Raw genomic sequence first — 27980 nt, forward strand, 5'->3', positions numbered from 1 at the left:
CGAGGTCGCCAACAACTGGAGCAGAGACGACAACAGCCCGTTCAGCACAGTGTGAGGGAGGGTGGCAGAAAGGGAAGGGGGGAGGACACAAAAGAGGGAGATAGCAAAGGGAAGAGTGAAATAGATAGAGAGAGAGAGAGCGCGAGAGAGGGGGGGGGGGGGGGGTCGAGGAGGGGTGGGGGTGACTGAAATGAACCGGGGTGGCAGTCGAACAAGGTTTCCAAAACGTGAAAGAGATCATCTCAAAGATATGATTCGATGACGTGATGATTCTGTCCTGAATCGACGTTCGTCGATTGGAATGGTACTGGAGCAGTGGGAGACCATGTGGAGCAGCCGTGAAGGGTGAGCATCCATCACCTGGGACGAATCACCATCTTCTCACCTGAGCAGGTATTAAACAAGTCGCTTCTACGACAATAACTCCTGGTTTTTCAATCACACTGGCAGGGTTGATCGGGGGGGGGGACGAGTGACGAAGCATTATTTATATTTGAAAGCTGATTCACTTTTCCTTCGGGTCATTGGCAACTAATTCAACACTTTCACACTCCGTCTCTGCTTTCAATATATTCAAAATAAAATCAATAAGATTGTTCACTTCTTGCAAACAGGAGTTAAATAATGCAGCGGTGCGTCCTGTGGATTATGTGTTGATACATTGTAGGAGCTCGAGGAGTGACATCACTATGAACCTTGCGGAATTTCTCCTGCTATCGGCAAGCTGTTATATCGGCTCCTCTGCTCCACACCCACACGCCCCCCAGATGCCAGGTAGGGTCACTACACTGCGATGATGCAATAACTTTATTCAATTCATACATTTTATTTGTGATACTCATCTTTATCCGGGTATGAATCTCAAAGTGCCACCGACGTAGAACGGAGCAAACACCACATTTAAAAGGGTATTTCGGAGGACAAGATATTTCAAATGAGCACCGCCTATGCCTAGATCCTGTGGCTTTGCGTCTCCAGCCGTTTTTTTTTGCACGGTGAGCAAACAACCTGAAATAAACCTGAAGTCGATGTACCCTCCCTGCAAGCGGATTAGAGGACGCCTCGAGTCCAATCACAACATATTTACAGTTTGTTTGCATTTAGAACGCAGAACACTATCCTTATCCATCATTATTTATTTGGAGTATTCCGCTGTTTAATCAGTTATCATCTCACCTCTCTATATGGAACACACAGGATGCATTTCAGTGCTTAAAGGCACTAATATAGCAGGTAGTATACTAGTGTAGACGATCCCTATAGGAATTGGATGTTAATTAATCACTACGGGAGATGGAGTTAACATACAAAAAATCTAAAAGCATTTCCCTTGTGTATTTAACGGACCCTTCATGGTCAGCTTCTCACATTTTCATTGTTGTGAATAAGCAGTGGTTTGTTCTTTCGAACAGTACACGCTGTAAAAAAAACCCCAAAAAAACATAATTTAAAAAAGGATCTTTTTGGTTCCAGGACCAGCTCTTCAACCACTGGCCCCGCCCTTCCGCCCGTTTCTGGTTGTGACCTTGTTTAATCTCAAAACTTTCCATTTATTAGGTTTATTAGGAGCAGGAAAACCCTGTGACCTTTCCTTGCCAACAACGTCGATACTGGCTCCCATAAAGACCGACCGTTTAATAGTAATTATGATGTTTTTTTTTCCCCAGCAGAGCAAAATAAGCTCAAGTATCTCTTCGAGCCGCCCGTTTATGCCGAGGTCATCGGCCGCAGAGGGGAGAACGTCACGTTGCCGTGCATCCTCCAGGCCAAACCCGCCCACTACAAAGTGAAATGGACAAAGCTGGAGCCGGAGCGTCCCGGGCCCGAGAACATCGTCCTGATCTCCGACGGACGCGCCTTCAAGCGCTACGGCCGCCTCGGACCGCGCGCCTCCCTCCGGCAGGCTCACGCCATGGACGCCTCGCTGCGCCTCCACCGCCTCCAGCTGGGCGACGGCGGGACATACCGGTGCGAGCTCATCAACGGCATCGAGGACGAGAGCGTGGCCATCGCCCTGAGGATTGAAGGTGATTCGGGACGGGACCGTTACGAGTTGATGTGCTTGATGAGGTTTTGCCTTCATAAGGAGCTCCATAGGTTTTCTTACATCCTAAGTCCACATCCTAAATGATCTAGACGTATGGACTCAGGAAGGCAAGGTTTTTTTTTTTTTTTGGTGATATAATGTGAAAACTGGCTTTGTCAACGCTCTGCTTTCTTCTAGGGGTGGTGTTTCCGTATCAGGGTAAAAATGGCCACTACCAGTTGACCTTCCAGGAAGCACAGGAGGCCTGCGACGAACAGGACGGCATGTTGGCCACTCTCAAGCAGCTTTACAGAGGTACTGCTTATAAATAACACAGTTTACAGCCAAAATTATAGCCTATACCATCAATGGGCATCTGGAAATGTGCTGGTATAGCTACTCTGCGACAGAAAATTATGCATATAATAAAAGTTATTTCAGTATTTATATTCGGCCTATACATAGTGCAGTCAATTTGTTAATCGAGGATTAAGGTTATCGACTGTGTCGATAATGAATAATTTATTTGTCTTGCTGATGTGAATATTAATCCCCAATACTTACTGTAATAAATTGTGCAAAACACCTCAAATCGTCTATGAAATTACCCTCTTGTTCCGCAGCCTGGTCGGAGGGACTGGACTGGTGCAACGCCGGGTGGCTCAGCGACGGAACGGTGCGTTACCCCATCCTCAACCCACGGGCGGAGTGCGGAGGAGAGCTGCTGCCGCCGGGGATCCGGAGCTACGGGCCGAAGAACAAGGACCGCGACCGCTTCGACGCCTTCTGCTTCACCTCCGCAGCGTCCGGTGAGCATCCGCTTCACGGCGTCCAAGCCCCCCTCCGGGATACCGGCATAACGGACCCGTTTCACCGACCGGACGTCGATTTCTTTTTACTGACACCGTCAGGAAAAAGAATCATTGCAAGTTATAGGCTGCGACTCATATCTAATGACCCTGAAACCGGGGTAATGGTGTGGACAGCCATTGTTATTTCTTATTATCTTAGAAAACTTTAATAAACTCTCATAAAATATATTACGTTCACATCCATTAAATGTCACTTAAAGCTGTGGCTGTGTACTGTATATAAACCACAGAATGTTACAAGATCATAGGAATTGGGTTCATACGGCTTTACTTGCCTCCACAATCATTCTACTAATAATTAGTGTAGAGAAGTTGTCTAAATAGTTTGGAGGGCTGGTATGAGTCTCCTTAGGAATAGTGAAAGTTGAAAGTGACATTTAGTTGGTATATGTAGGAGTGAGAGTGGAAGGAGTCAGTTGGGGGACAGGGACAATAAGCCCTGTTGTCCAGACGCACCGAGACTGAGTGCTTCCGAGGGAAAATCCCTTGGTCCTCCGTGGTAACCGTGGTAACCTCTGCCGCATCCAGGAACAAACTCTGCAGTCAGGAATGTGGAGTCCATGGAAAGAAATGTGCAAAGGCCCCACGGTACCATGACCACACAGCTCCAACGTGCATCTGGCTGAACTGATTTTTCATCATTCTTTTTCTCCAGTTTCTTTAACAGACTCTCCTCTTCCTCCCGACAGGGTCTGTGTTCTACGTGGCGGGGCTGTTCTCCTACGGGCAAGCGGCGCAGGCCTGCGACGGGAAGGGGGCGGAGTTGGCCTTGGTCGGACAGCTTTACTCCTCCTGGCGTTTCCACGTGTACGACCGGTGCGACGGCGGCTGGCTGAGGGACGGCAGCGTGCGGTACCCCATCAGCACCCCCAGGAGGCGCTGCGGAGGGATGCCCGAACCCGGGGTGCGCTCCTTCGGGTTCCCCGACAAGACCCAGCGCCTGTACGGGGCCTACTGCTATAGGTAGCCCAGCGGAGCGCCATGTTTGTTTTAGGAGGAGTGTACTGATACCGACACCGGTATCAACATACTGGACCCATATCAGGCTAAAACAAGGACATTGGAGAACATCCCCAATGCCAAAAATATGATTTCAAGGGCCATTTAAACGTGAATTATTAAACAAAAAGCGATTCCTTCTCTGCTTTATTAAACACATCGATACAGGATAAGATGTCTCTGATGGTCCAAAAATGTATTCTATGTCAATTATGTTTTAATAAAACTAAACTAATGCTCTAACTCGTATCGTCTTCAGTAAAAATGAATGGGTCGGATTGGTTCTTGGTACCTGTCGATGCTAAAGGTTGCTATTTCAAAGTTTCAAATTTCAACTTTAAGTCCGACTTTTCAACTTTCCTCCAAAAATTTTTATCCTTTAAAATGCCCACGTATTTATATTTGGGGATTTTTTTTTTTATTTTTTTTTTTTTTATCAAGCTTAATAAGTGGACTGGATTGATTCCTTTTTATGAAAAATACTAACTGTGATATCGGTTACCATATATATAACAACCTGTTACACATACAGTAATCACCTTTCTCTAATAAGAGAAAGGTGATTACTGTATGTGTTCAATATAACTATTATAATATAATATTATTATATTGAGATTTTCATGTACCCACAGATATGATAACATGAATTGTGCCCTGTTCACTAATCCACTTTAAATCAGTGCTGACGTAACCATGTGCAATTACAATTCAATTTAGTTGATAAATTATTTCACAAGTGCGTCTGAGAATACCCCGAATAAATGAACACAAGACAGCGGAAACAAAAGTGAAAAGGTAAGATCCACAGATCACACGTGATCAAATATTACATTTTTGACACGTGTTTTAGGAGTGACCTTAAGTAAAAAAGGAACGGGGAAACTTTTGTTGGTATGACGAGTATAATCGTTTCCCCCCAAACTAAATCTTGATGTCTTTCACTTCTTTTACACACAAAAACATTTGAATTTGTGGCATTTACACTTTTACAATTGTCACCAAAAACCACATGTTAATGTAAAATAAGCTAAATGAATACACATGAATACAAATGATAACAACTAAGGTCACGGCAATGGAGCTGAGAGACAAATGGTTTGAAGTTTGACGTTTTACGCTTCACTCTCATAATTATAGTAAAAATAAATTCAGGCCACATTAAAAAGGGACATTGACGATTGACGCTGATATGATTTTAATTTGATCAGGTTTTTACCTACTTTTTTTTATTTGTGTTGTTACATAAGTTAAGAGTTAACATAACGTCCAAGGTTATACATGCATTGGTGTTTTTCATTTGAAACAAAAAAAAAAAGAAAAAAAGTGAAAATGGAGGAGGAACACGAAGAACTGTCGTTTCCCGCATCAAGATCACAGGGACGTCAGCAAGGGAGACAGGAATGTGTTAAACCTTAGATAAAAAGGCGCTGAACCTCGAACAGAGCCCGGTACGTAGGGTGTGGAACGGCACGCGGCGTCCGGACAGGAAGATGAAGACGTTTACAGCAAGGATGCCTCTTTATCCCCAAATTGTCTTTGAGATTTTTCCACGATTATGCTGCAATTCCCTTCAGTTTCGCAAAAACACGAATGTGTGAATGCGCGTCGTCTAACTGGCAGTGGAAAAGGAAGACTGGTATCGTTTAACTCAAACCTCATTTTTTCCTCGTCCCATCTCCATCTCCAAGTGCACACAGTATGGCCCAAAATGCACGTTGGCCTTGGTGCAAAATGAATGCACTGAATACATTCAAGGCCCCAATGCGTTGCAGACCGGGCGGGGGGGCGTGTCGCCGTGTAGTTTATGTCATTCTAGCGATTAATGCAACATGCAGCGCTCTAATCTGCGGCGGTTATAGGGGTGGCCCCGAAACTATGCATCACTACGCATAGCTGTCAGCTGAATCTGTTCTCTCAATACTGGATCAATTCAAAAGGCTGTGATGCCTGCCACTCGGGCTGACTTCCAACGATCCCAAAATTAGGTTTGGGTAAAAAATGGCCGGGAGCTACGACTAATCTTAATACATAAGGCTGCTGTTTAGCTATTACAGTGGAGCAGATTCAGCTTCGGAGCGGCTGAAGATGAGCTCTTTACTCTTTCCAATGTGATCAAACTATCTAACAGTCTGAGAGAAGAAAGTGGGTAAATCAAAGGACAGACAAGATGAAATATCCACCAAGAGCTCGGCTGGAAAATATTGTTTGGCTAATTTCTTGGAGATGTTTTCAAGACAGGACGAGAAGAATACTGCACCATACATGTTACATATTCATTAATTTTTTGAATTTTTGTATTTCTTATTTGTCATGAAATCCATCACTCCGCCCCTTCTTCTCTTGAAATTAAAAATGATTAAAGATAATTGTATGAGACTGTTATCTGGATTTACTGCAAAGATGGAAAGATTTATTGTTGTGTTAGATTTTCTGCTCATCACATGGCAAAATGTTTAATCATAAGTATCTCACGTCAAATGTTAAGTTCTGTTGTTATTCCTGCTTAATTAATTCAAACGTATTAAATTGAGAAATATATCCGACAACATTGCCAACAGAGGATTTGGAAGCATTCTCCTGTGATAAAAACGCCCACAATATTATTCTTTCACATTGCACAGAGAACGACTAACACCTAGTTTTTCCTTTTATCAGATGGTCAAGTATTAATTCATTTTCAAGCCGTTTTCAAAAACGTTTACGTCGCGCGTCAGACGCCGTCTCCGGGCGTAGGACATGGTTTTTTTTTCTTCTTCTTTTTTTTCTTTTGGAAAAATCGGTGGGGGAAAAAAATAATCTCCCACCGGACGTACCAGAACCATGGAGGTTCCTCTGTCTCCCCCTCTCTCCAGTTTCCTCACTCTGACGGGAAGACGTTTTCTCCCGCTGGGTCTCCGCTGACCTGGGCGAGGCTGCGAGGAAACGGAAGAAACCGAAGCTGTTATCGAAAGCCCCTCACCAGATCGCCAAAGCGTGCGCTTATTAGGACTTATTACGCAGCTGGCCACCAACCCCTCCGTGAACTACAATGGACGACTTGAGCTGAATGAGGACGCCGACATTAAAAGTCCCATTCACCGCGTCTCATTTCACGATGAATGTAAATGTAGTGAGCAACCGCGGAATAGGTGGGATAAAGACAGTCACTATGAATAACCCCCTTCGGGATGATACAAGACTCCTCCGCCTCACTCCGATCACCCTGGCGGGAGTTATTTTGCGTCGGGGCGGGCGTCCAGGTCTTCAGCCCCGAATGTTGAACGAATAACCCCCGTTCTGGGCCCCCGATCGCGCCCCCTCTCCGACGGTACCAAAACAATGTGTTTCAGATGTGGGTCATTTAATTTTAGGAAACAAGCACCGTGCGTGACGGGGGGGACACTTTCTCTGTCAGTCTCTTAAGAAAAAAAATATATATATTATATATATATATATAAATGGAAGTTAGCAGTTATGGCCTTAGACGTGGGAATTTGACAATACTCACACTTCAGCTGGCTGGTTTTGCTTGACAAAATCAGGGTGCTCTGTAAACGCAGGAGAAAGCAGAAAGATCCATGTAAACTAGTCGTCGACAGGCATTTCTTTTTAGGTGCTACCCAGCAAACTGAATCCATCCGGCGGGGCGGTGCAGTGGCGGAGCCTGACCTGTGCAGGTGACCAGCGGCTCCTCCCACTGTCCGCTGGGGAGGCACTTGATCACCGGGTTCTGCCTCTGCAGGAAGCCCTCCACACAGTAGTACCGCACCATGGAGTGGGTCTCATACCGCGACCGCCTCTTCCCGAACAGCTTCGCGTGGGGAACCTCGGGGGCAGTGCCACAGGACGCTGGCAGAAAGCAGAGGATGTGACGCTGACTCAGTGATACAGTTTTAAAAAAAACGGTTACGCATTTGTAAATTCATATTTGAAGTAAAACACCCCTGTTGAGCACTTATAGACTTAATAACAACCTTGAAAGAGATTATTTTGGCGGAAAAAGCGTGAAAAACGCAGGGTAGAGTCAGGTACTGTCAGGTTGCGGCTGGAGGGTCTAATTCCTCACCAGCCCCAAGCTCTGCACATCATTTTGCATATCAACCTATCACAGCCAGTGGTGCCACCAGAAATCTATCATGGTGGGGCCGGATGGGTCCACAGAAAACCTTGGGGTGGCACACCAAAACCTTGTCAGCGGGAGCAGGGGAGGGGGGGGTTATACATCTACCTGGCATGTCATGGCAACACGAGGGCGTACAGCGAACAGACAAACGTTCATTTCAAAATATATATTTGAACAGGTATAATTTGGTTTTGAACTACAGAGAACCAGAACCTTGTGTGTGCACGCAAGATGCACGGGGGACTGAGCGCGACCAGTGTTTCCGCCTTCTTGCGGTGATGAACTTGACCAAGCCCCTTTTCAGATCTGGGCGGGCCAGAGGAGGGGCAAGTTAGATTTAAATTGCCACTGATTACAGCGCTGCATGTTGCATCAATGACATAAATAACACAGTAACACGCCCCCCGCACGGTCTGTGCCGCATTGGGGCTAAAACATTTTAGCCCCTTCATTTGAATACATTCATTTTGAACCAAAACCAAAGTGCATTTTGGGCCACACTGTGTACACTTGGAGATTGGGAATACTGGGAAAGTGGGTTTATAGTGTCACTGCTGTAACATGTAGAGTGTCTGAAACGTGATTCTGCAGTGAGTTATTGCCGGATACTACACTTTTATTTCGGCCTCTCATCCAATATCACCAGCAGCCGCCGCCGGTCCCAAGCCCTGGAGGAGCTGGCTGTCAGCAGACGTGCACTCACAGACTCCCTTCTTGCAGGTGTAGGAGAGGTGGTAGTTGCACGGCACGTCGCTCCAGTGGCCGCCGTCGTGCCACACCATCACGGTGCAGTCCTCTCCGGACAGGAAGTAGCTGTCGGGCTGGCCTCGGTACCAGTTCTCATACAGCTGGAAGAATGACAATGAACAGAATGCAGTACACTGACAGTAAACAGACACTGCCTTTGAGGTGCGTAAGTGAGTAGGAGTTATGTTCTAACTAAATATTTGTATTTTTTGGCAGCAAACACGTGAGTGCACACACAAGTAGTCAAGCATTTGAAATATATATTTTTTTCATTATAATTTAAGCAGTTTTTTCATAAACAACTACACACTAAGTTGTCCACACTGTATGATGCTGGTTTTACAAACTCAGTATTTCTACTTCAGACCACCCTATAAAAAATTCTCACTCACCAGTTTGAGAAAATATAAAAGAATAAAACAATTTCAAACATTTTCGATTTTAATATTTAAGAATTGCAGAAGGAAGGTAAAAAAGAAATTCAAATAATTTATTATATATATTTATATATAAATTACAATTTTTATAGTGTCGATGAGCAACGTGGAAAAAACATCCAGAGTTTGGGAAAGAGGACAGGAAGCGGGGGCTGAGTTACTGAATTGAATAACAGTCACCAGAGCGTTTCCGTCTGACCAGCGGAAGTCTCCCTCGATGGTTCTGTCGTTCAGCCCGACCCACTGGTATTCCTTGTACTTGTCTGGTGAGAGAACAGAGCGAGTGAGAAGAACCGTCTCAAGGGGTCCCAATGCCTCGGCAGCGGGTGGGGGGCACCTCCGCCAAGACCAAATATGTTCAATTCTCAGCTCAGAATTAAGACCAAAAGACCAAAAGAAGATGGATAGCACCATCATTTCAAAGAGACATTTAGGTGGAGCTCATGATTACATTATTCTAAAATGATTAGACGATACAATGACTGTAGTTTTGCATTGCCATTTAGTATTATTATATATTCTAATATTATATTATATTTATATATAATATAAATATAAATATATCATATAATATTATCTTACATGTATATATAATATAATACAAAATTATATATATATATATATATATATATATATATATATATATATATATATATATATATATATATATATATATATATATAATATTTTATATATATTACATTTTTTTCAACTTGTACAATAAACAATGAAATATGAGTGATATTTAAAAATGTGTTATTCATGAATTGATATCATTAATTAACTGATGAGTCTAAGGACGGAGGGGCTGCTCCTGAACAGTCCTCGTTATGAAATTTTAATTCCGGTTGTGTGTAACAAAAAGCTGTGCTCTTATCATCCTGCAGGTCGTCCACAGGACAGAGTTATTGCAGCAGTTGTTGATGATGAAAGAATGAATAAAGAGTTGCATTGCAGGTTGAGAAGTGGAGCTCCACTTGCAGACTAACTCTGTCCTAGATGCAATGGTATAAATACTCGGTTATTAAGGTTAAAAAATAAATAAATAAATAAAAACAAAAATTCTAATTCTGTCCAATGTCCATCTTAACCTCACAATTGCTCATATTTGACACCGCAAAACCATGGCAACCACCTGCAGGAAATGAAATGGTACAATCTGAGGAATGCAAGATAAGTGATCTGAGGGACTCCTCTGCAGACGCAACAGTGCCATCAAAGCCGCAAACGGTTGAACGGGACACGTGTTGAGTCTAACCCGGACCACACAACCCAGGGTGCCGCCGCTGGTAAAACAAACCCCGTGTTCTCCCGATAACATTCCTTAAAGCTACCTGCATGATATTCCATCTCTGGGGTTAGTGAAGCGTATGTAAAAACATCTCGAAATAAAGCAAATGTTTCCTCCACTCTGTCACTACGCCCACCGTGGCCATGAAATGTTGCATTTCCAGTACAGAGACGGTATAGAAGGGGAAAATCAGCTTCATTCAATTGAGCTGAGACCAGCTTTTGTCAATACGTCTTAGAGAGGAGGGAATAGGATTGGTATTGGGAAGTCACGCGTTGAGTAGGCGCTAACACTCGTGGATTTCTCGGAATTAGTATCATTGATCAGCAATGGCCAAATAAAATCACTTAAACTACTACAACGTAGCACACAGGAGCGTCCTTTAAATGAAAGGGCGTATTCACAAAGGGATTGCGTGGCTTTTGCGGCCGCCAAACCGGCCCAAATAACAGAAAACTATTGCTGCCATGCAAATAGTGTCTGTGTGTGCCAGTGCTTTGCATGTATTTAAATGAGGTATTATTTACACATTTGGTGCAAAATTGGCCCCTTTTCTATGCAAATGAGCCGCTACAAAAAATGTCCAATTCACAAACACTGGCGCTAACGGCCACACGCCGCACATTTGACTCAAGGATCCACCAGTCCATGCATAGCAACCGGAAGGCTGAAAACCAGGCTACCAAGCTGAAAAGAAGTGTTTTATACCTCACAATACCAGGGTAATGGTTAAAAAACAAACATGTTTTTTGGGACTTGTAATACACTTTGCTATCCTGTGCATCTGAAATGCGATGCTATGTGCTGGGATTCTACAGTAATTAAGGGAGGCGGGAATGGCCATAATTTTGCAAACTGTCAGTTGTGTGAATAATATATAGTAAATTATATTATTTACACTGTAACAGCATTAGGGGTCTACAGGTTCCACTGGCATTACAACCATTAACTTTAATTGCACAATTATAATATATAATAAAAAATAATATATAATATTGACTTTGTAGTAATAAAAGAAAATATTTCGCTGAGGAACGATCGTGATCCTTCCCAAAGTTGAAAGTTTGTGAAATATTTTCCTTTTTTTATTAAATGCATTTAACTTGCTTGCAATTTCTTTAATTCAATTATGCTTACCCAGTTTTTTTTTTTTTTTTAAGTATTTCATTCTTTTAATGATTTTATTATTTATTCTACTCTGTAAATGCATTCCCTTTCTTTGCTTTTATTGTTGCTATTTGATGGCCTTGTTTTAATGTAAAGCACTTTGAGTTGCATGTTGTTTATGAAAGGTGCTGTACAAATAAAGGTAATTATTATTATTATTATAATTATTATTATTATTATTGCTTTCCTATGATTCAACAGGCAAGTGTAGGCTTCTATTAAATTCATTTATTTCGTAATGTATTAGTAAGGCACCAGTTACAATATTAAACATGTCTGTTGGATGCATTGTACCGTTGATGTAGTCCTGCTCCTCGGGGCCCATCACAGACACCAGGTGGGCCCCCACCATGCGGCAGTGCTGCTCCGCCACCTCCCAGCCCTGACGCTTGGAGAAGTGACGGTAGCAAAAGTTCTGGAACTTCTCCCAGCCCGGCTCGCACGCCTCCAGGTCTGAACGGGAGGAAGAGGAGGAGAGAGGTATGACGAGAAGATACCAAAGGATTACAAAGCGTACGCAGCGGTGGATACTTTATTCATGTGTCTATGATGAGAACCAGCTGTGTTTACAGAAATGAATCCATTTCAGTCCCGAGGGGAAGATGACCACTATTATTATACGACTATTAAAATAAAAAAAATTCATATCCAGTCTGCTTGTAGTGCTGTGCACATATACTACTCATGCATGCATCATGAATATATATTCTTGGAATATTGAATATTTTTAAAATTTTTGAAATTGGAGTGGTCTCTTAATTTTTTCCACAGCTGTATATATATATATATATATATATATTTATATATATATATACACTGTATGTATAGATTTTTTTTTTTTTTAACATAGGATTACTAGTTTATTGGCTTTTTTTCCTATTTAATTTTTGTGTAGAGTGCCTAATCTTTTCAATTTTAATTTTTCAATTTTATTTTGATGGTATACTTTCTTATTTGTTTGAATGTGTGCTGCTGTCACACTGCAATCTCCATCGAGCATCTCTCTATTCTATTCTACTTCTAGAGAGATATTGTTTTATATTTCAGTGCTATGTCTTTTATGTTTCATGGTTTATGTTTATGTTGTGCATTCTCTGCTGCTTTCTTGGCCCTGTGGCTCTTGTAAAAGAGAACTTCAATGAGGCCTGACCTTGTAAAATAAACGCAAACAAAAATAATTAACAATTGAAAAAAACTGAAGCGTTAAGAATGCATGAAAAATTATTCAACTTTCTAAACATTTTACACTGTGTTTTTTGGACAAGACCACAAAATAGAACAATACAATTAGTGGCATCCAATACAAAACAGGGGTTCCTGCACCTGTTTGGCACAAGTCTCCTCCATAGCCAGGAAGGCAGAGACACCTTGTCGATCCTCTGTCCACGCAAGTTCCTCCATTCAGACAGGGGTTCTCCAGGCACAAATCTGAGGTATTTCCAACATGGGTGTTAATAAACAATTTTTGAATTATTCATCATTATTCATTCATCACTGTATTATGCGATTATACAGCTAGTTTGTTTGACTGCAGTCGTGTCACTAGAGGGCGCAATTAAATCAGGTTTACTATAATACACATGTGGGTGAACGACTGTGTGCCATGACTAATGGAGGAGGAAGTACTCAGACCTTTTCCTTGAGAAACAACAAACAAAAAAACCCCCAAAAAAACATTAACCCTTCATAGTCTATCTCAACTGCACGGTAGAGTTCCAAAGACATCTTTATTCTTATTTTGCATTTTGCATTGCTCTTTCATGGAGCTTACCACAAAGGGCCCATTCTAGTTCTAATTCTAAAATATTAAACCTATTAAAACCAATAATACCCAACCAACTGCTAAAATAGTCAGCGGTGGAATTATTTCTGTCCCGCCATATTGTCACCCTGCATGTGTTACAGAGGGCTGTCCAGCTGAGAGCCCGTTGGGTGTTATTCTGCCAGATTGGGTCCAATACAAAGCTGATGATCCCTTTGTACTGCTGAGTCAGACTGAGCTGATAAAATGAAAACCAAATCCCTGGTGGTGATTAGCCAGTTCTAAGGGATACATTAAATGTACCCCAATCCAACCCCCCCACACCCCCAAAGATTGATACGGAACAATAAAGTGCATTAAAATGTGTGGCTCCATGCTGTATGTACAGTACAACATGGGTTTGTCACCTGTGACACTGCTGGGTCTTGCTGCAGATGTTCTCCTGGCAGGGAGCGTAGCAGCAGTGGTGTTGACTTCCCGTCCCCGATCATCCTCGACCGCCGTCCAGCCGCCGCGGTCGTCGGCGGTGGGGGCCAGATTGGTGGTCTCGTCCGGCGCCTCTACGGGCGGAGATGAGGTGGAGCGCCCTGCCGCGACCTCTCGCTCACCGGGAACATCCCTAGCGGCTGACTCGCCACTGTACTCGACGTCGGAGCGGGACTCCTGCGGCGCGGTCGGGGCGGAGTCAGCCCTCGGGTGGGCGGTCACCGTCTGGTCGGGAAGCAGGGTGATCCCTAGCTCTGCGACGGGCCCCTCGGTGCCGGGACCGGGATCCGCTGCGTTGTCACGGGAGAGGGCCGGGTCGCTCGGGTGACCCGCGGGTTCAAAGCCTGAGCTCTCTCCAGGGGATTCGCCCGACGCCCCGCCGGACGCAGGGCCCTCGTCGCCGGATCCGGATCCTTCCGCCTCCCGCCCACTCCCCTCAGGCTCCCTGTCCGCGGCCTCCTCCGGTGCAGAAGCTGATCCTGTGCCGGTCTCCGCGGTGATGATGAGCTCCTCCACACTTTTGCCTAACCGTTCCTGCTCCACCTGATGGTGGATCTCTTCCGGATGCTCAGAGGCAGACGGAGAGCTGTTTTGGGGGACGGGGGGGGGGGGACTCGCTCGAGGAGCTGAGCTCTACCTCGGCGGCAGCGGGTGACAGTGTCACGGGCCGGGGGGACGTCAGCGCGGTGACCACATGGTTCTTAGGAGTAGACCCCTCACTGTCTGTGATGACTCGTGATGTGGGGATCCCTCCGCTTGAGGCTCTCTCATCCTCGCCGGAGTGGCTGCAGTCCACACAATGGGGGGCGGCCTCAGGTGCTAAATGACACAAAAACGGAAGTTAAAACCGAAAGAATGAGTGTAATCCATTCAAAATCCATTAAGCCGCGTAAAGAAGCAGGGGTTTCACGTGTGATTGACTGAATGAGAGTGAAACCCCCGAAAAAAGAATGATGTATTTTTGAGACATCACTTTTTGTATTGACGTACGTAACAATACTTTCATAACAAAAGCACAACATTTAGGTTACTAGATCCATCCGGGCCCTTCCATCGATCCCAGGGCAGGGTTGGGGTTGAGGGGACCCCCTGAACAGGACTCCAGTTCATCAGTCAGACACCATTCGCATGGACAATTTAGTCTCCAGTCAGCCTGACCTGGATGTGCTGTATATTCTGAGGCACCAAGAGGAAACCTGCAAACTCCCCGCAGACAGATACTCACGACCAGATTACTTTTTTGTACACTTCACATTCCGGGACTAACCGTCGGGGGCGGATTAATGCACAGGCTAGCCTAGGCTGCAGCCTCGGTGGCCCCCACGTGTGCAAGGGCCCCGGATTAGCCAGCCTATTTTAAATGATCAACATGTACATCAGACCCCTGACCCCTATTGGCCCATAAGAAAGATAAAAAAAAAATCAGCTGCTGCGTGGAGGAGTGCGGTTTGGCAGCGGGGGGTGGGCTACTCCTCTGTCAAATTCGCTTTCAGAATGAGGGGCGGGGTGGTAATTTTTTTCTGGGCGGACAGGACACCCTCAATCGGGGGAAGCACGATGAGTAAGGGGGAGGGCCCGCACAAAGAGTAGCCTGGGGGCCAACGACCACCTTAAATCCGCCACTGCTTAACTGTGCAAAAAGGCGTAAACGTTCAGACTGTAAAACAATTGGAAGGCGACTTCCGGAACACTTACTGGGGTCCGGGTATGGGGTGATGAGGAAGTCCACCCCCTCTGGACTTGCCGTGGTTTCCTCGGCTACGGAACCGCTGTCCTCCAGCGTCCGGGTGACAGAGCGGCCCGGCGATCCCTCTTCGGGGGAAGGATGGTCACTCTCCCCACCGAATCGCCACAAAGCGTCTCTTGAAACGTAGCCCGTTGTAGAGTCGTGATCGTGCGGGGCTGGGGCGGGCGAGGCCACGTTGCCTTCATCGGGCGGGGTCAGGAAGGGCGGCAGAGTGGCAGTGGCGCGCTCCGCGTGGTCGCTCGCAGTGACGTTCTCCTCGGAAACAGGCTCATCCATATCCTGACGCCCCCCTGCAAAGCCGTTGTCTGTTTGGGTTGTATTGCCTCCGGATGTGGTGTTGACATGGAGTGTGGGCGAGGTTTCAGTTTGTCGCCGGTTCCCAGAACTGTCGTGATTCTCCACGGGCTCGTCGCTCTCCGCCGACGTTGCGTTCATCACCTCGGACGCTGTTGTGAGAATAAATGATTCTTCAGTCACCGGTACATCCCCGCCGTCAGCCTCCGGGGACGCCGTCGGACTCGCACGAGGCTCTTCGAGGAGTAAAACAGGGTTCTTTCTTTCGGGCCTTTCCTCGGGGAAAGGTTGGTAGTAACCGGGGTAGCTGGCCGCCACCACCGGCTCCCAGGTGTCTTTGGTGGGCTCTGGGGGGTGAAGTTCGGACGGTGTCGTGACAAAATTATGAGAGCGTGTCACAGCGAGCGGTGACTCCTCGGGCGGGGGCACAGTCGGGTGCTGAGCCTCCTCCAAAGGGCTCCGCTCTACCCCATGACCCTCCGCGGCAGGAATGTCTGTCTGGGCGCTGTGAGACTCTCTGTCGGCCAGAGCAGTCACCTCGCTCTGGCCGACCTCCTGAAAAGGATTAATTGGGGGAACAATGTCTTGGCCAATGTCTTCCAGCTCCGTGGCCAAGAAATCTGGAGGAGATTCCGTGTGTGGACTGTTATGGCCTGGAATTATGAGCAGAACAGGAGACTGTTGTTTACAAAAGACCACAATCTCACATAACCACTGGACATCTTTGTAATCAAGGCCGTCGAGTCAACTGGTCTGTTCTCTCTTACTTCTGAAGCAGTAGACGTCATGACGAGTGTGGGACTCGGGGAACCCCGTTTGGTTGCTATAGCGATAGACGGTCCTGACCCCGGGGTCCCCACCGCCGCAGCGCTCCCGCGGCGTGACGATCGGGTAGCGCACGCTTCCGTCCGCCAGCCAGCCCGGGCTGCAGTGGTTCAGCCCGTCGTTCCAGGCGGCGTACAGCTGAGCGGTGGTCGCCAACTCGGCCCACTGACTCCGGCAGAACGCCTTGGCTTCCCAGAGGGTGAACCGCTGCGGGGCGGAGGCATGGAACACCTCCCCTGAGCAAAAAAAAAATATTGTATTAAATCAGGGTGTGTACGGTGAATGTTTACTGATTACCCTCGACGCTGCTTAAAATAACACGTTTTACAGTCCGTATAACGGTCTGCGTAACAATTTCTATCGGCTTTGGTTTTATATAAACATCCCACGTCCCACATGCATCAGAACTGCCTAAATGCATAATAGATGATGAAAGCAGATTCCTCTCTTACCTTCAATGTTCTCCACATAGCAGTACACGTCGTACAGCTCATCGGGCTCCGGTTGCCCGTAGTTCCTCACTCCCGGATTTCCGTCCATATCCCCGAAACAGCCCTCTCTTGGCATCTGAATGGGATATCTAGGGATGGAGGAAATGTTGATGCGGAGCCAGGCGCCAGAGAACCTGCTTCCATGATGCCGGTTATCCAGAAAAGCCACTCGAGAAAACAAGTTATTCTATGGCTACTTCACAAGTCGGAATCAGCGCGAGCCCCGGTCAAAGCGGCCATTTTAACTTGCTTAGCAACTGGAGCACAACATAGTCAGGGGGCACAAAAAGCGCTTCAAACATCAATACTTAGTGGATCGCTGGTAAACAAGGTTTTCTGTCAGGCCTCCGTTGACCTGAAGACAGTGAACTCTCTGCTCTGAAACATGGCCATGGCAACAGCGGCGGCAACAAAAGTGCTATAAATCGACACGGGTGCAGGCTGAGATCTCGGCTCATTTGAAGCCCGTAGGGGGACTAGGGTTCTCCAGCTATTCGACTCCGTGAGAGAGGCCCCGGACGAGATCCTTTTCCTTACCTCACGGACTGATCCGCCAGCCAGCCTGCGTCACACTGCTCGTACCCGCTGTGGTAGGCGGCCAGCAGCTGCTCCGGGTCGGCGATGCGCGCCCCGATCTCCCCGCACGCCTCCCTGGCCCGCTCGAACGCGAAGGCGTAGCGGCTGGAGGCGTCGCGGTAGTGGAACACCACCCCTGTGGGCCGAGGACACGCACGGTCACGCGCGTCATAAGGCGGGACTTTCTACGCTGTCGACAAAATAAGCCACGTGCGAACAAATAAGAGCTGGATATGTGGCGCGGTCGGCAGCTGAGCTGAGGAATATTAGAATAACACTTGATTAATACAGGGTTAATTACAGGGTCATTGTCGTTTAGGAAAGTTTAAAACATTTTCTTAAGAGATTCAAGACTTTATTTGTCACATACATACAAATACAGTGCAGTAAAATGATAAAGGGCAAACTCTGAAGGCTGTGAATAACAAAGTAGGAAGATAAATAAAAATAATAATACAATAATTAATTATTATTCATAATCATTTTATTATTATTTATTGATTATTAGTTATTATTGTTTATTGTTAGTTATTATAATTGATAAATAATAATTATTAATGATTATTAATTTATAATTAATAATTGTAATCATATTATATAAGCAAAAGAGATCTATAAGAAAATAAATGAATTAATTTAATATAGATGTATGTTATATGTAAAGTATTTGTATGAATGTACAGTGTACTGTGTTTGATGAACAGTGTGCAACAGAGGAATAAATCATCTGTAGGGACTCGGGAATGTCGTCCACAGATGAACAATGACACCTACTCAATTTCCTCGGTTGTTAACTCTATTAAATGGAATGATCATAGCTCATGTGACACATTTTGTCTTATTTCATGCACATATCTTAAAAGAATAAACTAATTATTGTCGTCGGTCTATGTTGAATTACTTCCAAGCTGAGTCCCTTTTCCACTGAAAATGTCCCGCCCTCAGTTGAATCCGGTCAAATCCGTTTGGGTATTCAAATTAGAAATGAGCTGGGACTGCTTCCACTGTAATCACAGGTTGAGTGTCACCCCCCCCGAAACCAAACGACCAGAGCTGGCAGCGTGTTTAGAAGCAGACCACCCACCCCCACCACCCAAAGCGCTGTAGCTACATGACTGGGAGTGTGCTCTGATGTCCCTGGAAGCATGGATGAGAGAACAGAGAATATTCCCCGTTGGGATCAGTTATGTAGAGCAGCTACCGTATAACACAACTGCATTTCAATGCAACGGCCATTTTTATTGGTTTACAAATGACCTGGAAGCTGCGATATGGGAACACGGCCCCTGTCAACACGCGAGCAGCTGCTCATATTTCTCGGGTCCTATCACACCGCAGGCACCACTCAGGCCCTGATTCATTGAGTAACAAACGCCTCTGGTCAGGGAATCCATATTCCATTAGTGTGCAGGTGCGGAGAGTGAGACAGCCAATTTCAGCACAGCCCGGCATGTTTGGTGGGATCCAGGAAAAGAGGGGGACGGCTGCCGCAGCGAGATCCTCCGTTCCTCAGCGTGTTTGAACCTGAAAGCCTTCGCCTAGTTAGTCAAACGATTTTAGCATTAAGAATGGAATTAAAACCAATTATAGTTTTGGGGATGTTCTTCGTCCACAATCTTCAACCGTGTGGTTGGCATCTGATGTCCCCACTTGACTTTATCCCTCTGAACCCAAAAATAAAAAAAAATAGGGATGCAGCTTTATTTCAGCTAGGCCTCTATACTGTGGGACACCATTCTCAAAGGTATTACAGAGCCAGTGGACATTTTTAAACCAATATATAATATTACTATTATCTCTTTGGTCCCCATTAATTTGCCGGATTCATAAAAAAATTCAAATAACATTAATCCACAAAAAACGGTGACCACGTTGAGTCGAGTCCACTCGACTGTACGAGTGAGTGATGTGTTCAAGATCCAGTGGGGCGTCGGAAAAATAGAAGCCATGATATGGTAATCACTCGCAGAAATACCACAACGTTTTCCATATTTCATGGAAACTTGAGTTATTGAAAATTTTAATGTAATCCAAGGAAAGAAGTCACCACTAAAATTAGGAAAGTTCGACAAAAGGAAAGTTTTGCCTTCGCAAACCTCTGCAAAGACGCAAACCAGCGTAAATACATCATGACATGCACAAGACCCAACCGCACCTACCGTCACTGAGACTGCACATATACTTACACACAACAAGGTAAGTCATTACAATGACAAGGTTTGGTTTAAAGTCAAAAATGAACGGTTGTTTTAAAGAGACTTCATGCATAAACAGTTTCCTACAGACAAACGTAGCAGATTTAAATGAAAATGCAGAAGGTGTTAAGTATTGACAAGTTTTTCCATAATAATTCTAATGCAAAAGTAATGTTAAAGTTTTAATGTTAAAATAGAGACAAGTAATCTATTCAACTGCATTTTCCAATCGTAGGTTATTAACAGAAAGAATACAATGAAGTATTAATTAAAACAAACATTTCTATATATTGCTTATAAAATAACATGTATTTATAATAATTGTTATGTAAGGTAATTACAAAGTCCGTTTGTTGTTATTATTTCAGATGCCAGAAAACAGCCGAAAGTGTAAGACAATAAAGAAGCAATGGTCCAAAAATCCAGTCCTCGAGGTCAGTCACAAAAAACACTAATGAGAAAACTTTCAATATAAGTTTAAATTCGCCATATCTGTCAGTGTTATGAGGCTCATGTCCCCGCATTTAATCACAGAGCGCAGATTCAGAACCTACAGGTTCTGAATCTCTAATAATCTCTCTTCATATCTAACATGACTAAACTAGACCCTGTGTATATTTATGATTATAATAATAATAATAATAATAATAATAATAATAATAATAATAATAATAATAATAATAAATCGTATTAATTATTATTATTATTATTATTATTATTATTATTATTATGTGTCCTGTAAATGTTAATGTTAGCTCACTGTGTCCTGTGAAATCACACATACATAATCAGAAATGTGTTGATTCCTTAGACAAAACAAATCAACATATTTTAAATTTCTGATTATATATGTGTGTATTTTACTGAAAACACACAAATATTTCATAGTTTTATATATATATATATATATATATATATATATATATATATAAATACCGTATATATATTTATATACTTTTCTCACCTTTAATCTTGACCTGAACCACGTCCTCGGCGTCCTCCAGACCCTGCTGCACCTCGCAGCGGTAGAAGCCGGTGTCGTTGTAGCCCAGCGCGACCAGCCGCAGGGTGAGGTCGGCGGGAGAGAAGGCGTAGCTGAGCAGGGTGGCGCGGTCCCTGTAGGCCTCGCTGACCTTCACCCTGTCGCCGCTGGCAACCAGGATCTCCGTCTCACGGCCCTCGGACAGCACGCTCCACTTGACCCGCGGCAGCGACAGCGCGGCGCGGCGGCCGTTGGTGGACGGGGACGGGGGCGGGTGGGACAGCGAGACCAGACAGGGCAGCGTGAGGGAGCCCCCCAGGACGGCGAGCACCGGCGGGGAGACGGGGATGGTCACCTGCAGGAGCTTGGAGTCATCTGGAAGGAGGATATCACAATGTTATCAACATGAAATACACCTTCTGTGCACAAATTATTTAAAGGTTAGCGAAATAGGAATAGCAGCCTTTAAATATCATTTCACCATTATGTATCATAATACAGAGTAGTACTTAAATCTCCTGAATTGACCAAAAAGCGCAAGTACAAATATATGAGTTTAGAGCAAACTAAGGATTAGTTGATCTAGGTTTAATGTCAATAGGAATTGTGTTGCACAGCTTCTTCAAAAAAACGATTTTATTGTTTTCAGTGCCATCTTGAAAATTCTTCACAGTCGTCAGAACTGAACGTGGCCGTGGCGGCTTGTTTCCCTTTGAGGAACTCTTTAATTTACCTCACTCCAACTAAGAATTAATTTAAACCACCTCCACCCGGCAAGTCTGAAATTAAATCCCCGCTGAAATTTAAATCTGTTTAGACTTAATCCGGTGCAACACAGCCTGGCCGTGTTTTAGAATGACATGCTGCGCAGGAATCTAATGTCCCTAAACGCCAGCAGAAAGTGACTTTCTAGGATCAGGACTGCGAGGGACCCAATCTGCTAAAGCAATTTCGGCGTAAGGCGTATTAAAATCTTTGCCGCTTGACTTTCGTGAAAAAAAAAAAAAAAAAAAAAATTCTGTTGTCCCCCCGTGGGGTTGGACGTCGGTTGCCCTTGATTTTGTGACTGGAAAATCTCACAACCTTAACAAATGGCTTTCGGAGCACATGGTGTCAGCGAAAACACAGAATGTTGGGAGGTGGTAAGAGAGCGCCCAGAGGTCAGAGGTCACACACTATTAAATGGACGTCTCCATGTCTGATGAGTTATTGTGTACTGTACTGTAGGTGGAGTGTGTGTGTGTGTGTGTGTGTGTGTGTGGATGCGTGCGTGCGTATGCACCTGTGTGTGTGTGTTTGTGTGGGCGTGCGCGTGTGTACATGTCTGTGTGTGAGTGTGTGCGTGTGTGTGTGTATGTGCCCCCGTGTGTGTGTGTACATGTCTGTGTGTGTGTGTGTGTGTGTGGATGCGTGCGTGCGTATGCACCCGTGTGTGTGTGTTTGTGTGGGCGTGCGCGTGTGTGTGTGTGTGTACATGTCTGTGTGTGAGTGTGTGCGTGTGTGTGTGTGTGTGCGCCCGTGTGTGTGTGTACATGTCTGTGTGTGTGTGTGTGTGTGCGTGCGCCCGTGCGTGTGTGTCAGGTACACATCTGTGCGTGTGTGTGTATGTGTGTATGTGTGTGTGTGTGTGTGTGTGTACATGTCTGTGTGTGTGTGTGCGTGCGCCCGTGCGTGTGTGTGTGTGTGTCTACACGTCTGTGCGTGTGTGTGTGTGTGTGTGTGTGTGTGTACCTGGCTCCTGGCGGGGGGTGGAAGAGGATGGAAGGGCGAGGTGACAGATGGCACACAGCAGCGCAGACAGGAGCAACTCCAGTCTGTGGGAAAACAAAGAGAGGGAGGGTGGAGGTGGGGTGGGCGGGCGGACGGAGGAGGTGGCGGAGGTAGAGGGAGGGAGGGGGTGCGGTTCGACAGCAAGGACGCACGGGACAAACCCCAGCAAAAATGATGAATAGTTACAGCAACGGTACTGAATTGACTTTATCAGCGTTTAGAGAATGTACAGTGATGATGATGATGAGGATCATACTTTCCTTATTGTCTCCCAGTATACACAGGTATGTTTGGAGTTTGGCACTTAATCACATCCAACAATAACAACCTTTCTCGGACTGGACCCCCCAAGACTAAAGCTCATCAAACGGGGTCCGTGGCCAAATTCAAGTTCAAGTTCAAGAGATTATAAGTCACCTACATATACATACGGTCATACATGTCTGCAGTGAAATGTCATGGCACCCGGTGGTTACGCACAATAAGCTCTATAAGCTCTAAAATCACAAAAGAAAAACCCTAAAATGTAAATTTGTATCAAACTTAGTGTCCTTGGTATGAAAAAGGTGGAGAATCACAGGGACAAGCATCAAATGAGTCAATTCAAGGCGATGAGGATTAGCAAACTGCACCTTTTTGTTTATTCCTTAATGCAGCTGCTTAATTCCCACAATTCAGATTGTTAATTAGCTCCATAAATCGAATTGATATAAAAAAACAAAAACAAAACAAACATGGTTCAAACATGTTTCCCTACGCATGTATCACTGAATCGGACAAACTGTCCCTTTTAAATTCTAGGCAGTTTATTTGTCAGGGAGAAAGAAGTCAGATCTGAAAACAACGGCAGCGTCTGAATATCTGGGAGATATTAAAAGGATCCCGACGTTAGACGCCTCCGGAACGTCCCCCCATTCCCAGCGTGGGGGAGGGAGTGCGGGGGGGGGGGGGGGGGGGGGGGGGAGAAAGGGAGAGAAAGTGACTGTGTGTGTCTGGTGTTCTCCAGTTGGCAACAGTCAAACTCCAGGGACCGGAGAGTGTGACCGGAATGAGAATGTCCTCCCCCAGCCCCCTCCCCCCGCCGGGAGGATGAGGTGAAGCCCGGCGTTCAGACCCCATCACTACTACACCCGCTTTGCACTCAACCACCGGTTACCCTGGAGAAACGCCCATGAAACCCCCCCCCCCCCCGCCCTCCCCGACGCCACCAGGGCAGTGCAGTGAAGGAGAGATTTGCATGAGTTTAAGTTCTGTCTCATCTCCTAGATCGGGTTCGAAAATGGCTTCAGTTTGTCGCGCCTGGAAGTTTAATATTTTCCGAAATAAATAAATAAATAAATAAACAAATAGATAGATAAACGACAAAATGGAGGAGTCCCTTTTGAATCCAGAAAACCAAAAATAATAACGATGTGACAAGCCGAAGCGACCTTTTCGGAGGTTCAGCATCCTTTGATGGATGAATTTTTGCAATTTCCACATCATTTATTGATACTAGACTTTGATTTCTATTTGGTACCACTAACGGATGAAATCCAATGACTCTGGTGACTTACTCAACAAGTGACGAAAGCATCCTGTCGTTGTGGGATAACCTTCATGAAGAAGTGCCGAGAAATTTCAAAATGTTGGGTTCTATTAGAATTATTTGACATAAAATGAACAAGGCAAACCACCCAAATCACCCACGCGGCCGTGATCGTTTGCAGCAGCTCCGCCCCCTCCTCCGCCCGTCACGACGGCTTAGCGCCTGAGTGGAAAATCAAAGAGTAAATATCCCTCTTACGGCTTTGGGTTTCGACTTGTAAGAGTCACGGATATTAAAGGGTTTTTATTGTCGACCTCAGCAGAGAGACATTTCTCATCAAAACGGGATTAATAAATAATCACTCAAAAGGTTTTCTCGTTCAGCGGCTGAAACGCGGGCACATGAAAATCCCAAGTGATTCAAGTTCGACCTTTCGAATCACTTCTCTGAGCGGGAATTTGTGAAAAGCCATTGTACGCGCCGATTATTTCGGCTAAAACAGTTGTTTGCAACCCTCAAGTTGTGATCGCGAATTATCTGTCGCTGACAATATTAATCCAGAAAAATCCGCAAAACTGAACGAATCAGCCGAATACCTGGTCCTGCCCGCCCGGGGGGGGGGGGGGTCAAAACAGGAAGAAAATTCATTGAAATTGCCCAAATTCTTGGATAACAAAGAATCGGAAATTTACAACCGAGCATCCTGCACGTTCCTCTGAAATACGCTTTAAAAGAAAACACACAGCCTACTACGTTGATTTCAAAATGGAAAAAACAATGATCCGAGGGGGAAACAGGAAGGACCGCAAAAACATTCCAAAAAATATTATAAGCAGCATATTCCTTCCTAAAGCGTGTGTTTCTAAAATGACAGTCCAGTTAAGGTGCTTCAACACAGTGGACCGAGCATCCGCCAACAAGCCCCTGGAGCAGGTTTGCGTTCTGCAAGAAACATTTTCTTTTCACTATTTACTGTAAAGCATCGCGGTCCAGGCGGCCGAGCGCTTCGGTCAAAGGAGTGAAACTCCGGCCGGCGTTGTGTGGTGCATGAAGGAGGAAGGACGTCGTCGTGGTTGCGTTTCCACGATATCACCAGCCTGTGAATAAACACGGCCTCGGTGCTGTCAGCTTCCTGCCAGGACACTTTAACCTCTTATTTACATTCGAGCAATGGACGCACTTTGCATAATTTGCATAATTTCTCGACGGCGATGCCGGAGACGTTCTTGACCTCCACGTCCTCAAGAGCTCGATGGCCAGTTTGGGGAAAAAAAACAAAAAACCCCCAAAAAAACAAACAACTGAATATATAACACAAATAAATAGAACAGGTTGGGTTGTGACGTGGACGACGTTGATGGTAATATTTCTGACAAAAACAAGTACATGGCCTTTATACAAACACGTTTATACATGTTTCCACTTCTCCGCACGGTGAGGAGAGGGAGGAGGACGGGGGGAGGAGGACGAGGGAGGAGGACGGGGGGAGGAGGACGGGGGAGGAGGACGAAGGGAGGAGGACGGGGGAGGAGGACGGGGGAGGAGGACGGGGGAGGGGGACCGTGGAGTAGGACGAGGGAGGAGGAAGAGGGAGGAGGACGAGGGAGGAGAAGAGGGAGGAGGATGAGGGAGGACGATGGGGGAGTAGGACGGGGGAGGAGGACAGGGGAGAAGGACGGGGGAGTAGGACGGGGGAGGAGGACGGGGGAGGAGGATGAGGGGAGGAGGACAGAGGAGGAGGACAAAGGGAGGACAGGGGAGTAGGACAAGGGAGGAGGACGGGGAAGGAGGACAAGGGAGAAGGGGGAGGAGGACGGGGGTGGAGGATGAGGGAGGAGGACGAGGAGGAGGAAGAGGGAGGAGAACGGGGGAGGAGGATGAGGGAGGAGGACGGGGGAGTAGGGCGAGGGAGGTGGACGGGGAAGAGGCGGGGGAGGAGGACGAAGGGAGGAGGACGAGGAGGAGGATGGGGGAGGAGAACGAAGGGAGGAGGAAGGGGGAGGAGAACGGGGGAGGGGGGCGGGGAGGAGGACGGGGGAGGAGGACGGGGGAGAAGGACGGGGGAGGACGAGGGAGGAGAAGAGGGAGGAGGATGAGGGAGGAGGACGGGGGAGTAGGACGGGGGAGGAGGACGGGGGAGAAGGACAGGGGAGTAGGACGAGGGAGGAGGACGGGGGAGGAGGACAAGGGAGGAGGACGGGGGAGGAGGACAAGGGAGGAGAAGAGGGAAGAGGCGGGGGAGGAGGACGAAGGGAGGAGGATGGGGAGGAGGATGGGGAGGAGGACGAGGGAGGAGGACGAGGGAGGAGGACGAGGAGGAGGACGAGGACGAGGACGAGGAGGAGGACGAGGAGGAGGACGGGGGAGGAGGATGGGGGAGGAGGATGAGGGAGGAGGACAGGGAGGAGGAGGGGGGAAGAGGCGGGGGAGGAGGACGAAGGGAGGAGGATGGGGCGGAGGACAAGGGAGGAGGACGAGGGAGGAGGACGAGGAGGAGGACGGCGGAGGAGAACGAAGGGAGGAGGAAGGGGGAGGAGAGGAGGGAGGAGGACGAGGGAGGAGGACAGGGGAGGAGAACGGGGGAGGAGGATGAGGGAGGAGGACGAGGGAGGAGGACGAGGGAAGAGGACGGGGGAGGATGAGGGAGGAGGACGAGGAGGAGGATGAGGGAGGAGAGGAGGGAGGAGGACGAGGGAGGAGGACAGGGGAGGAGGATGAGGGAGGGCTTGGACGTGGGGGTCGGGGGGAGGAAACAGATGAACCACCTCAGCCATCCCAGATCTGCGTCCCCGTGGGAGGCGTTCTGCCTGAGTGCATCAGATAAAAAAACAGAGAAGTGTTTTTTACGCATAAGGGCGGGGTGGTGTTGGCGTTGGTGTTGGAGGTGGCGTTGGTGGTGGTGTTGGCGTTGGAGGTGGCGTTGGTGGTGGTGTTGGCGGTGGCGTTGGTGTTGGCGGTGGCGTCGACATGTCAATCAATCTGAAGACAATTCTAAATGTTGCGTGTGCAGGTGTGTCATATAAAGCAGAATGGAGTTTTATTTTCAAAGTATGAATAAACTATAAATTGTGATATTGTCCAAGGCGAGGTTTGAAACTCAATTCTCAGGTTGTTTTTTTAGGTTTAGCTTTAGGTTTTAGGTTGCTGAGTGAGACTGGTAAAATAGTTGACGACTTAATCATTTTAAAATGGAGTGAAAATAATCCTATACAATTATGATCCATATCTTAAAATGGTAACTTTTTTCATTTTTGACAAAATAAATAAATGAGACGGGATGACTCATTTTCCCTGGTGAGACATGCAAAGGTGTCAATGCTAACATATGAAAAGTGGTTGACAACGCGGCAACCAGGCCGCATGGGATGGCTGATAATCTCCTAAATCTGGTTGCCCGGGGCGACCTGGGCAACGGTAATTGTCGAGTCGAGCCGGCTCGTCCTAATCGTTGGTTTCTTTTCCCATTCCCTCGTAGATTGGATTCTTATCCGTTAAACGGAGGTTGAACAAACAGATTACTGGCTGAATTGGGTACTTTGCAGTGTGGTACGACGCTCCGCACACTCGCCGCTGGGTGAAGCGTCTTTTTGTCTCCGCCATTGAGATTTGGGAATGTGCAGCTGAGCGGCTTGTTAATGCGTCGCCAGGACGGACCCCGAGACGCCCCGACCCCTCCCTTTCTC

The 27980-nt window shown here is 46.3% G+C and overlaps 2 protein-coding genes across 3 annotated transcripts; one reads left to right on the forward strand and one right to left on the reverse strand.

Moving 5' to 3' along the window:
* The first annotated feature begins 286 nt into the window (after positions 1–286).
* On the forward strand, positions 287–4020 carry hapln2 (hyaluronan and proteoglycan link protein 2). 2 transcript variants are annotated; one of them, XM_080006158.1, is made up of 6 exons: positions 287–393; positions 668–774; positions 1668–2027; positions 2225–2341; positions 2650–2835; positions 3588–4020. In XM_080006158.1, exons 2-6 carry the CDS (start codon positions 690–692, stop codon positions 3863–3865), a joined length of 1026 nt encoding a protein of 341 aa, XP_079862284.1. In that variant the 5' UTR covers positions 287–393; positions 668–689; the 3' UTR covers positions 3866–4020. The 2 variants fall into 2 exon arrangements, with proteins under 2 accessions (XP_079862284.1, XP_079862285.1); XM_080006159.1 differs by having other exon boundaries at positions 1671–2027.
* A 2734-nt stretch (positions 4021–6754) lies between these two features.
* Positions 6755–27897, reverse strand: bcan (brevican; the record flags this gene model as incomplete). Its single annotated transcript, XM_080005788.1, has 16 exons — positions 6755–6809; positions 7385–7424; positions 7546–7725; positions 8703–8847; positions 9364–9446; positions 11936–12094; positions 12965–13069; positions 13811–14432; positions 14527–14708; positions 15585–16583; positions 16698–16991; positions 17208–17335; positions 17784–17958; positions 20982–21374; positions 22731–22813; positions 27833–27897. The coding sequence occupies 16 exons, from the start codon at positions 27895–27897 to the stop codon at positions 6755–6757; spliced, it is 3708 nt and encodes a 1235-aa protein (XP_079861914.1).
* Positions 27898–27980: the final 83 nt, after the last annotated feature.

This window comes from Zeus faber (genome assembly GCF_960531495.2).
Source record: "Zeus faber genome assembly, chromosome: 8".
NCBI classification, from domain to species: domain Eukaryota; kingdom Metazoa; phylum Chordata; class Actinopteri; order Zeiformes; family Zeidae; genus Zeus; species Zeus faber.